The following is a 13,127-nucleotide window of genomic DNA, read 5'->3' as shown; positions in this document are numbered from 1 at the left end:
ACTTTATTGTAATGAAATTTGGGAGAGTAAATGGAAAGTAACCGAACACTGTACATTTGAGCCAAGCAAAGCAACAGCCCCCTGTTGCCTCAGATATCTCACTAAATATAGAAATGTTTATTTCAGGATTCCCAGGCTTGAGCACTTTATTGTTGACCACTTGATATCAGATAAGTGAAAGGGGATGGTAAATCATCTAACACACCAACTAATATACTATTTAAAAAATGTAATATATAAAATAATACATTAAATAATTAGAAAATGCATATGCATACATACATGCTACTGTTCAAAAGTTTGGGGTTGTTTCACCAAGGCTGCATTTATTTTCTCAAAAATATAGACAATATTATTAGAATTTATGTGAAAATATTTTGAAATTTAATTTATTCCTGTGATGCAAAGCTTAATTTTTAGCAGCCATCATTACTTCAGTCTTCAGTGTCACATGATCCTTCAGAAATCATTCTAATATGTTGATTTGGGGTCTAAAAACACTTTTGTTATTATAAATGTTGAAAAACGTTCTGCTTAATATTTTTGTGGAAACCAAAATTGCGAGTTTACATCTTGCAGTTCTTCTGAGAATATATCAGCCTTTTTTGCTCCTCAGAATTGGACTTTATAGCTTGCAATTGAAGCCAGCAACAGAAATGCGAGAGAAAAGGTCAGAATTGTGAGATATAAACAAAAAATGTGGACTTTTCTCTCAAAACCGCAAGTTTATATCTCACAATTTTGACTTTATAATTTGTAAATGTGAGCTTATGTCAAAAAAGCCAGAATTGCGAGTTTATATCATGCAATTCTGAGGAAAAAAGTCAATTGCAAGATATAATCTCGCAATTCCGACTTTTTCCATACAATTGCAAGTTTATATCATGCAATTCTGACTTTTTTTTTCATGATTGTGAGTTCATATCTCACAATTCTAACTTTATAATTGTGAGTTTATATCACAAATCTTACCAAAAAAAAGCAAGTTTCGCACTCAAGTTCACGGAGCCCAAGACGGCAGAAAGCGCATCCTTTTTGCTTTCATTATTTTACAGAAGTGCAGTGTTTTGTTGGTATTTTGAGTGCACACGTAGTAAATAAACATAGTCTTTACAGTTTCAAAAGATATTACTTTTATCTGTATGACCATGAATGACGGAGTATTTTAAGAGCAAGTGACAGCACCATCGCCTCTATCGGTCATGCAGTGAACGCGCTACTTTTCAGCTTCCACACTCCGCACGGACACTTCAATAATGCACATTTTTCTAGGTTAACATTAGATTGAGCGTTGCTACTACTTGCATACTTCAGATGACAAGCCATAATTGAGGTCCATGAATTATAGGTGAGCATTTGGATGTCCTGCCTGATGTATTATATTACCACATAGACCAGCCATTGATGATCTGATTCACTTTTTTTTTTTTTTTTTCTGCAACTAAGCGACTAATAAAAATTTGGTCGACCAAGCCTCTTTTTGTCAACTATAAGGGGGCAGCCCTACACTTTTACTATTGAACACAGCTTGTGTTTTTTGGGGGGAAGAGTCTCTTAAAAGCCTCATGCACTTCGTAAGCCTCTATCTTTAGTTTGTCTTTGGAAAGTTGAGCTATCTGCAGGTCATTGTTCCAAAACTTCATCAGCTGATGTGACCAGAGCCTGACCTTTGCTGACTTTGGGTCACAGCAATAGAAAATAACCTCTGTCTGCATTACATAGGATATGGGACTACTAGTAATTGGATTCTGCAGAAACAGGTTGATATTTGGAGAACACATCAGCAAAGTTTGCATGAAAGTGAAATTGGCTCACACTTCTCAAGGTCCTGGCCGGCAATGAGGTTGGGCGTATCGGGTAACTGACATGCTGGTGCTGGCAGACGTTGTGTGTAGTGACTCAGCCTGATAAAACACACAGTGGCCAGTGTTGAATGTGCGCAGGCTGTGATATGATAGCAAACAGCTGAGGAAAACACTGCAGATCCTCTTCAGTATGTAAACCAATACCATGTGGAGCTTCCTGGTGCGTTGCCTTAGGGTGTATGCTACGTTTCAGAATGCATCAGAATAGGGCTGCATGTTTGAGAAAACTGACATTGCAATATTTTGTTTTTCTGCAGTATATATTACAATATGAAAAGATGCAGGAATTTTCACTAGAGGACTTGAAAAGCTATATTCGGAAGAAAAATTAAATATTTAAGAGTGTTTTGTTTTATTTTTATTTTTTATTTTTTTTGTGAGTGCATTTGCATTTAAAATAAAATAAAATAAAAAGCTGAAATATTACTTTTTACTATGAGGATATATATATGTATATAATATTATTATTATTATTATTTATTTATTTATTTATTTATTTATTTATTTATTTATTTATTCAGATTGTAAACCAACCTTTATTTTGTCAGGTTTCTGGCAAATAAAACAAAAATTGAAGGAAAAAAATGAAAGCCATTTTTTTTTTTTATTACAAAAAGTATCGTACATTTCTGTGCACTCGATGAAAACTGCACAAAGAAAAACAAAGATTTACATTTTGCATTGCAGTGAGTTTTATAATCTATTTATTTTTGTAATCTATTATTGAACCACCCAAACTTTGTCGCAAGTGATGTCCAAAAGTTAACTAATGTTGCAACACATTCTGACGTGGGGATCCATTGCTCTTGGAGATTACTTGCAGAAATCTCTGCCCACATTTTAGGAGATAATCAGTACTTTTCAAGTCAAACGTCCCTCCCACTTTCCAGATTGTTCTTACACCCCTGATTTGCTCAGCACTACTGGAGTGTTTGAAAATAATAGAAAGGGAGAGAGAACTATAAAAAGAAGGAGTGAAAAAATAGGAGGGCTGAAAGGAGAAAAGAGAAATACAGGGATGGAGAGAGGTGATTTGAGGGGAAAGGAGAGATGCAGAAAGGAGGGATGAGCAGTGAAGACCAGCACTATGATTTATACCCTGTAATTTTCTCCCTCACTATACCTCCCCCTCAGCTTCCAACACATAGCATCGCATTTATTTGTGTTTGCTGTCTTTCCCTTGCCCTCTCGCATTCCTCTGGAATATCCCTTCTTCTCTTCAGACGGGCCAGCTGGACAGATTTATAGGCATTTAAGAATCACAACATGCATAAAGTCAACACTTGTATTTGCAGGCCAATGTAATGTATCTCTTAGCAAAACAGGATATGCGATAAGATTCAATTGAAGGAGGGAACTTAATTGTATCCATTATGAAATGATTGAATTGACTGATATCAGACGAAAAAGGAAAGACATTTCATAGATAAAATACATTTATATTTGTTATGAGAGACTTTTTGTAGTATTCACTAAAAAATGAAATGAATAACTTTGTTGCAACATTGCAATAGACATTTATAAATCTTAAAGGAGTCCAGAACAAAAATGTACACACAATGTACTCACCCCGTTGTCATCCAAGATGTTCATGTTTTCTTTCTTCAGTCATAAAGAAATTTGGAAAACATTTCAGGAATTATCTCCATATAGTGGACTTTAATGGTGCCCGTGAGTTTGAACGTCAGTTTAAATGCAGCTTCAAAGGGCTCTAAATGATCCCAGCCATGGAAAAAGTGTCTTGTCTAGTGCAACGATCGGTCATTTTTCTAAAAAAAAAATAAAAAATAAAAAATGCTCGTATGTCGAAAAACTCCCATCTCATTCTCTCCTCCGACTTTAAAATTGTGCAGAAGTATCGACCCAGTGTTTACAAAGTGAAAATGCAAAGGAGGTCATACGCCCTTTACAAAAAAATTAAACTAGCGATGTAGGACATTTTTGAAGTTTGAAGAGAAAATGAGATGGGAATTTTTCGACCCACCCTAACTATATTGACCCGGATTACACAGAGTTGACGCAGAGCTAGACAAGACGAGCGTGTAAGGTTAAAAAGTGAATATTATTATTATTATTTTTTTTTTTTTAGATAATGATCGATCTTTTGCTAAATAAGACCCTAATTCCTCAGCTGGGATTGTTTAGAGCCCATTGAAGCTGCATTGAAACTGCATTTTGGAAGTTCAAACTCACGGACACCATTGAAGTCCACTATATGGAGAGAATTCATGAAATGTTTTCTTCAAAAAACTTAATTCCTTTACGACTGTAGAAAGAAAGGCATAAACATCTTGAATGACAACAGAGTGAGTACAATACCTGTAAATTTTTGTTTTGGAAGTGAACTAATCCTTGGAAAAAATACATTATATATATATATATATATGTTTTTTTTTTTTTTAGTGATTATATGAAAATAATTATATATATATATATATATATATATATATATATATATATATATATATATATATATATATATATATATATAATTTTCATATAATCACTACTGTTCACAAGTTTGGGGTTAGTACAATTTTTATTTTTCAAATAAATGCTCTTGTTTTTAACTTTCTATTCTCTTTTCTACAAAAAAATGCTTTTCTACAAAAAATGCTCGAGCTTGTTTTCATTAAATGAATGGAATATTGTAGCACACCTCTCATCCAATAAATCGCAATAAGCTTTGTGCTTTGTTACACTGGTTGAACGAATTCGTAGATCAAATTCTGTCCATTTTATTACATACTATAAAAACTGTTTTAGCCCTGTTCCACGAGTTCACCTGCCCATCCAGTTCTGATGGGCAATGGTAAACAAACTTGGCTTGCTGTTCTTAATGGAGGCTCGAACCCAAGGCTCGGCTTGAGCGCCGAGTTCAACCCCCCAGTGCGATATTACCTAGAGGGAGAATAACAGAAATAGAGGAGGAGAAGGGGAGATGGAGGGATGCTGGAAGAACTGACGCTGGGACGGTGCAATGAGAGCTGCATATATAGGCTCGTAATGATGATTGACAGGACTGAATGATTAGGCTCCTCCCGAACCTACGTTTGGAACTTAATTTAATGTGGAGTGACAGATCACTGTAGCGCCTCAGTTCGAAGCGGCGACATGAAGCACACGTGAACTGATCATCTCTTCCGCTTTAATGGCAGTTTCAGCGCAAAATAAACATGAATAAACATCTGAAGGTATGTCAAAAGAAAGAGAACCACTTACTGAAATCCATATCCTGTTTCATGTAAATGTGCCATGAGTGTTTCAAACGCAGAAAGTGTACGTCACGTAACTTCACGGTTACCTCAGAAAAAAAACATTATCGGTGACCATAAACTCATTAGTCAGTTAGAAAAATGAACTCTAAAGAGGAATCTGTCAAGTTTTTATGACAGCCACCATTTAAGTGTTTATATTTCAAAAAATGAATTTGAGTAGAAATAAAATTATGTAACTTTTATTATTGTAAAAATGTCATTGAGTGTAATTTAAACATACAAATCAGTTAATTTTAACCTTCAGTGTTACAGAAATGTAGTACCAACTAACTCTCATGTATTTTTTTACAGCATTAGTTGAGAATTTTTCTTTTCCTTGAGAAAATTTGGCATGTACTGTATCTGATATATATCCAAAATAATCGAAATCAAATCGTATCACAAGAATCGTGAAATTTGTGTCAAAACCCAGCCCTACTGACCACCAAAGCTGCTGAAAATTCAGCTTTGCATCACAGGAATAAATTACACTTCAAAATATTCAACTAGAAAACAGTTATCCTAAATTGCTTATCTTTAAATGGCTATTTGAAAAGTAATTAGGATATTATGTTGTAAGAAGTAACATGAGCACGTTACTTTTGAGACGTTATCGCCAGCATTGGTTAAAGTAAATGGGGTTTTCATGTTGACTTAGGGGACACTTAGTGAGCGATCGGCTAATGTGTTTTGGATATATTCTCTGGGAGTTTCCTCTCTCAGCATAATGCCCACCCATGACTCTTCTTCCTGAAAGCAGTTTGATGAGCTCCAAAAAGTGTCTAATCGATCGCTTTGGGTTTATCTCTTGTTTGCGTGCCAATAACGCTCCATTTGCAAGCCAGCACTGATACTTGTAAGAAACCCTGATTGTAAACAAGCATGAAAAGAATGACGAATGCATCCAGGGTTGGATGAATGCTTTTGGCTCTCTTATATAATTAGGCCATGAAATGAGTTCAGCGGCTGAATCTATTAACTCTAGCGTTGAAATAGAGCCCCTGAAGTAATAATTACTCCAATTCATCAGATGGCGGGTTCTGTCATGGGCATTACTGAACTGAGATTCACAGGTTTTCTGTGTGTTAGGATTTTCCTTTTCAAAGCTCATTAAATGAAGTTACTCAAAAGAGATTTTGGTCAAACTGTTGGGTTTCTTGCTTTCTTAACAGGCAGTAAATGTTCTGTTTTTTTCTGTCTTCTTTTGTTTCTTTCAGGTGTAATGAGAGGGCAATTTGTGAGCAGATGATGGACGTTGAGACGTCATATACAGAGTTCATAAACTGTGATCGTACAGGTCGCAGGAACGCAGTGCCAGACATTAAAGGAGAGGCAGTAGCACTGGGGACCAGTGAACTAACCAAAGACATGGCTCAGATGGACCTGAAAGCTGCAGGTACATTACACACGGCTTTGCAGTTCTTCTTACGAGGCAGCAGCTGTATTTATATTTCTATAACATTTTCTTCTCCTCATTCAGAGTTCTCTGCCTCCTACCCACTTCTTATTCTTCCTTTTCTCATTCTTTTCCTTTTCCTCTTATTCCTTTCCTTCTCGTCCTTCTTTTGTCTTCTCCTCCTTTTCTTCTTCTTGTCCCCCTTCTGACTCCTCTTCCTTGTTCTCTTCCCCCTCCTTTATATTATTTTTTTCCTCCTACTGTTCTTCTTCTTCTTCTTCTTCTCTTCCTCCTCCTCCTAAGCCTCCTCCTCTTACTACTACTTGTCCTCCTCCTCCTAATTTTTCTTATTCTTCTCATTCTCCTTCTGTTTCCTTACCCTCATCCTTATCCTTATTCTCCTACCCCTCATTTTTATTATTCTTCACCTCCTACTTTTCTTCATCTTCTTCTTTTTCTTCTCCTCCTCCTTCTAAACCTCCCTCTCTTACTTCTTCTTCTTGTCCTCCTCCTCCTAATTTTTTTTCTTCGTTTCTTACTTGTCCTACTTCTGTCTCATTGTCAGTCCTCATCCTAATCCACCTTATTCTCTTCCCCAAATCCTTCTCCTTCTCTCTTCTTCTCCTCCTACTACACTTCTTCTTTGCCTCTTCCTACTCCTAAGTTTTCTTCTTCTCGTCCTCCTGTCTCCTCATCCCTATCCACTTTATTCTCCTCCCCCTCATTTATATTATTCTTCACCTCCTACTTTTCTTCATCTTCTTTTTCTTCTCCTCCTCTTTCTAAACCTCCTTCTCTTGCTACTTCTTGTCTTCCTCCTCCTAATTTTTTTTCTTCGTTTCCTATTTGTCCTACTTCTCTCATTGTCAGTCCTCATACTTATCCACCTTATTCTCTTCCCCACATCCTTCTCCTTCTCTCTTCTTCTCCTCCTACTAAACCTCTTCTTCTTCGCCTCCTCCTACTCCTGTTTTCTTCTCGTCCTCCTCCTGTCTCCTCATCCTTATCCACCTTATTCTCCTCCCCCTCCTTAATGTTATTTATTTTCTCCTTATCCTTCTCCCTCTTTTTCTCCTTATCTACCTTATTCTCCTCCACCTCCTTAATAATATTTATTTTCTCCTCCTCCACTTTCTTTTTCTTCTTCTCCTTATTTTAAACCTCTTCCTCCTCCACTTTCTTCTTCTCCTTCTCCTCGTCACGTCTCCTGTTTTCCTCCACCTTCAACCACCCCTAAACCTCCCCCTCCTTATCTCCTCTTTCTAAACCTCCTTCTCTTACTTCTTCTTCTTGTCCTCCTCCTCCTATTTTTTTTCTTTGTTTCCTACTTGTCCTACTTCTGTCTCATTGTCAGTCCTCGTCCTTATCCGCCTTATTCTCTTCCCCACATCCTTCTCCTTCTCTCTTCTTCTCCTCCTACTGTACTTCTTCTTTGCCTCTTCCTGCTCCTAAGTTTTCTTCTTCTCGTCATCCTCCTGTCTCCTCATCCTTATCCACCTTATTCTCCTCCACCTCCTTAATATTATTTATTTTCTCCTCCTCCACCTTCTTTTTGTTCTTCTCCTCGTTTTAAACCTCTTCCTCCTCCACTTTCTTCTTCTCCTTCTCCTCGTCACATCTCCTGTTTTCCTCCACCTTCAACCACCCCTAAACCTCCCCCCCATCTCCTCTTTCTAAACCTCCTTCTCTTACGTCTTCTTCTTGTCCTTCTTGTAATTTTTTTCTTTGTTTCCTACTTGCCCTACTACTGTCTCATTGTCAGTCCTCATCCTTATCTGCCTTATTCTCTTCCCCTACATCCTTCTCCTTCTCTCTTCTTCTCCTCCTACTATACTACTACTTCTTTGCCTCCTCCTACTCGTAAGTTTTCTTCTTCTCGTCCTCCTCCTGTCTCCTCATCCTCATCCTTATACCCCTTATTCTCCTCCCCCTCCTTAATGTTGTTTATTTTCTCCTTATCCTCCTCCCTCTTTTTCTCCTTATCCACCTTATTCTTCTCCACCTCCTTAATATTATTTATTTTCTCCTCCTCCACCTTCTTTTTCTTCTTCTCCTCACTTTAAACCTCTTCTTCTTCCTCCTCCTTCTCCTGTTTTCTTCTCGTCCTCCTCCTGTCTCCTCATCCTTCAACCACCCCTAAACCTCCCCCTCCTAATCTCTCCTCTACACTTCCTCCTTCTCCTCCTTCTCCTCCGTCCTCTTCAGCATTATCATCTCCTTCTCCTCTACTTCCTCCCTTCCCTCCCCCTTCTCCTCCACCTTCAACTACTCCTGCTTATCCTTCTCCTCCTTCTCATCTTTCTTCTGTCTCCTCAACCTTATCCACCTTATTCTTCTCCCTCTTCCTTTTTATTCATTTTCTCCTCTCTTCTTCTGCCCCTGCTTTTCTTCTTCTTTTTTTCTCCTCCTCTTCCTAAACCTCAATCTCTTCTTGTCCCCCTCCTCCTAATTTTTTCTTCTCATCCTTTTTCGCCACAACTTTCAACAAACTTCCCCTTTTTTCACCACATACTTCTCCTCCTCGTCTCTACTTCTCCTTTGTTTCCTCCACCTTCAACCACTCCTAAACCACCACCGTCTCCTCCTCTCCTCCGCTGCCTTCTCTTCCAACTCCACCTCCACTTCCTTCTCCTCTTCCTCCTACGTTGTCGTCTTCAACATTGTCATCCTCTCCTACTCCTTTTCCTCCACTTTTCAACTACTCCACCTTATCCTTCTTCTTGTCGTCGTTGTCATCCTCCTCCTCCTGTCTCCTCATCCTTATTCTTATCCACCTTATTATTCTTCCTCTCCTTCATATTATTCTTTCTCCTCCTCTCTTCTTCTCCTCCTACTACTTTTCTTCTTCTTTTTCTTTTCCTCCTCTTCCTAAACATCCTTCTCTCTTCTTGTCTTCCTCCTAATTTTTCTTCTTCTCGTCCTGCCTCTCCACCTTTTTTTTCTCCTTATCCTACTCATTTATCTCTTTTTTCCTTCACCTTCAACCACTCCTAAATCACCAGTCTCCTCCGCATCCCTCTACTCTTCCTCCTCCACCTACACTTTCTTCTTCTCCTCCTACTTTGTCTTCTTCAACATTGTCATCTCCTTCTCCTCTCTTCCTCCCTTCCTTCACCCTTTTTATTCTTTTCCACCTTCAACTACTCCTGCTTAACCTTCTTCCTCCTCTTCTTTTCGTTCCACTCCACAATTCTTCATTTAAGCGTTTTGTAAATAATTTTAGACTTTGGTAGACTGTTAATTTATGGTTTTGCACTAATGTTATACAACAAAGAATAAAATTGAAAACCTTTCTTTGTTAAATTATTCATGTAACAGAAATAAAGTCATCTGTCATTTGTATCTGTTTGCATAAAGAGTTGTGATTGGTCCTCTTTCTTTTATCTGTTTTTATGAACAGTATAAAGTAGCTGTAATGGTATGAAAGCTAACCTCTAAAACTTTGCAGGAACACTATACACTGGTATTGCCTTCAGTAATTTTTTTTTTTTGGTATTCCGACAGCAGTAATTCACATTAGTAATTCTGCACAACTATCTATTCTTTTATCACAAAAACAGCACTAATGTCTCCTGACTGCCAGTGGTCTATCAGGTCATATTTATTATGCAGCACTGCATCAGTATGGCCTCTGTAATGACTTGCTTTGTGAATACGGCAAGACTGTGATACATGAACGCATTGCTAGTGTTGTTCACAAAAGAGGATGTGAACCAAAGACTTTCATGGGCCTTTCTTTCACAGTGTCCCTTACTCTATCCAGGACACAGCTTTGTAAGGTCACAGTGTCCAGACTGAACATGAATAGGTTTGGTGAGGTTGAATGAGTCTGTCACCACTGACAAAGATTTATTATCTGCCCTCTCAACAATAACTGCTTCCTTGACTCTTTCCTATTCGTATGGGAACTTTTCAACTCTTTCCTACTGAAATAAGAGCAGCATCTGTCTCTATTTGACCCAGTTTCCTTAGTTCACATTCTTGGCACCATTTTATCTCTGAAATAACCTGAGACTTTCCCATGACCATGAGGACCTTGTTTAGCTGGAGAATATACTGGGCATATGCACATTTAATGTCGCAGCAAAAAGGTTTGTCATATGTGTGTTTTGTAGAGGGAACTGCTTCTGGATCTCCAGCCCCTGAAGCAGAGGCATCTGGGAGCCAGGATAAACAGGGGACAGAGGGACCGTCATAAAGATGAAAAATGCCCCGGAGGAGAGAGGAAAGCTGGGGAGTTCTCTCCTTTTCTCATCGAAATTCTCCTCATCTTTGCTCATCAGGCAGCAGTGAAGAGCTCCTCTCATAGACTGCCATTAAGGTGGACGTCCACCCATTGCATGCTGTTGAGTGCCTAAGAGACAGATGGAGAAGACACTGCCTTTGCAAACACCACTAAATAGGAGGAATCTGTCGAGGACTGTATTCATTCACAGCGCTGAGTGAGGGAAGATTGTTTTTTTTTTTCTAACAGAGGTCGAACAGAAGCACAGGCGTTTTGATATTTTTTCCATCCTAAACTTAAACTAAACAGTTCAATCTCGAGTTACTGTTAAAACATACTCAGAGCTACTGTAAACTATAAAGTACCAAATATAGCCTTTTTGTTACAGCCTATGACATTGATGGCTCAGTTTTAATTTTTTTTTTTTTTTTTTTATTAAACAATGACCACTGCAGTTGAAGGAGGTCTGATTATAGAACAGAATTCCCAAATATTGCCTGAGATCAGAAGAGATTTGTTTCTACACTTCATTATATACTGTAACACAAATGTAACATAATTAACAATATTTATGTAGTATCTGAGTTACTGCTTTCTGCTCCTGGCACTGTTTTGTGGTTTTTGTCAGACTCTCAGAAACACTTGTTAAAACACATTGCATTTATATTGTGACCTATAAATGTAAGTACCTCAAAATAAACAGGAATGACATTATTGTTTTCAGTGTCTTATTTTTCTTATTTTGTTTTTTAACGTTGGGTGTGTATGTATTTGAATGAAAAGTATATTTGCATTAGCTTTCCATTTCTCAAATGTATGAAAATTATTACACAAGTAAGGGATAATCTACAATCATTACCTCATTATACTCCCAAAATAATTATGTGGACATGAAATTTAAATTGTTGAATAGCTGAAATTATACTTTAACATTTGTAATCTTGTATTTCCACTAAAAAATAGTCTATTAAAGGGATAGTTTTTAGAAATTAAAAATGATTTACTCACCCTCAAGCCATCCCAGGTGCATATGCTTTATATACAATCAGAGTTTTTATATATATATATATATACACACACATATATATATATATATATATATATATATATATATATATATGCAAAACCAGCTAAATCCATCTGACGTCTTTCTTTAAAAATGCATTTTTATCAGGCTCAGATGTAGTATAGGTTTCTATGTAAGTACGGGTACTTCTGATTGGGCTGAGGCATGTCCTGATTTTGCTGAGTTAGATGTGTTCCTGGGTCAACATATTTTGTTGACTCTGGAACAACATTTTAATCCAAAAATTTAATCTTGACCACATCCCTACATCTAAACCTAACCTTACCCATGAGTAATCCCTAAAATCAGAGGAAATGATAGATGAATGACACTGATGTACAAGGACCAAACACTGATTGTAAGCCTAAACTTCACAAAAACTATAAACTGTTTTTTCAAATCTGATTGGCTAATCACAATGTTGTTCCAGAGTCAACAAAGATGTTGATCCAGGAACATGTCGTACTTGGTAAAATCAGGTTATGCTTGGGCGGAGGCTGCTATTTTAGCGAGTTTGAAGAAAAATTATTTGATGGATGTATAATATGTGTCTCTCAGTATCATTATCTCATTTTTGACCAAGATGGCTTTTAGCTATATATATATATATATATATATAGCTTTATAATGGCAGTGAATGGCTGTTGAGATTTTTATAGTCTAATAAAAGGCCTTGTATAGTGAATAGATGCATGTGTAAGAAAAATATCCATATTTAAAGCTTTATAAACCGTAATCTCTGTTTTAATGCTGACTGTCATGTACACATTCACGAAGAAGTGGCGTTCCAGTGGTTGACATAGGTAAGGGGTGGCAAACTCCGGTCCTGGAGAGCTGCAGACCTGCAGAGTTCAGCACCAACCCTAATTAAAACTCACCTGCCTGTTGCTTTCTAGTAACCCTTCAGACCTTTAACTTGTTCAGGTGCATTTTAGTAGGGTTGAAGCAAAACTATGCAGGGCTGCAGCTCTCCAGGACTGACGTTCGCCACCCCTGACATAGGTGAATGCGGACGGTGACAAATGTGGGTGCAGAGGAGCGAGCAGAACTAAACAACAGTCACACATTAGAACTACAAAATGAGAATTTCTAAATAAAAATGTCAGAGGATTTCAATGTCACCAAGAGGAGACTGGTTTTCCTTTGCTGTAAACAAAACTGGGTACTTAGGAGGCTAGGATATTCTTACCTGAGTTTACCCTACACCTACGTCCTACGTCATCTGCTGGAACACCACTCTCTCATGAACGCAGGTACAAAAGTTATCTTAATGCTGCGTTGTTGTATGTCGTAATTACCTAATTCCCAGATGACAACA

The 13,127-nt window shown here is 37.6% G+C and overlaps 1 protein-coding gene across 2 annotated transcripts in view; it reads left to right on the top strand.

Annotated features, from left to right (window-relative positions):
• Positions 1-11,462, top strand: part of pkig (protein kinase (cAMP-dependent, catalytic) inhibitor gamma) — a 32,824-nt gene extending 21,362 nt beyond the window's left edge. For both annotated transcript variants that reach the window (XM_051097299.1, XM_051097300.1), the window contains exons 2-3: positions 6,340-6,518; positions 10,634-11,462. In XM_051097299.1, the coding sequence (XP_050953256.1) occupies positions 6,368-6,518; positions 10,634-10,716 (234 nt within the window). In that variant the 5' untranslated portion in view covers positions 6,340-6,367 and the 3' untranslated portion in view covers positions 10,717-11,462. The remainder of the gene's footprint in view (positions 1-6,339; positions 6,519-10,633) is intronic.
• The last annotated feature ends 1,665 nt before the right edge of the window (positions 11,463-13,127 follow it).

Source organism: Labeo rohita, chromosome 23, assembly GCF_022985175.1.
Source record: "Labeo rohita strain BAU-BD-2019 chromosome 23, IGBB_LRoh.1.0, whole genome shotgun sequence".
Lineage (NCBI taxonomy): Eukaryota > Metazoa > Chordata > Actinopteri > Cypriniformes > Cyprinidae > Labeo > Labeo rohita.
The sequence above is the reverse complement of the archived record's forward strand: the minus strand, read 5'-3'. Positions and strand labels throughout refer to the sequence as shown.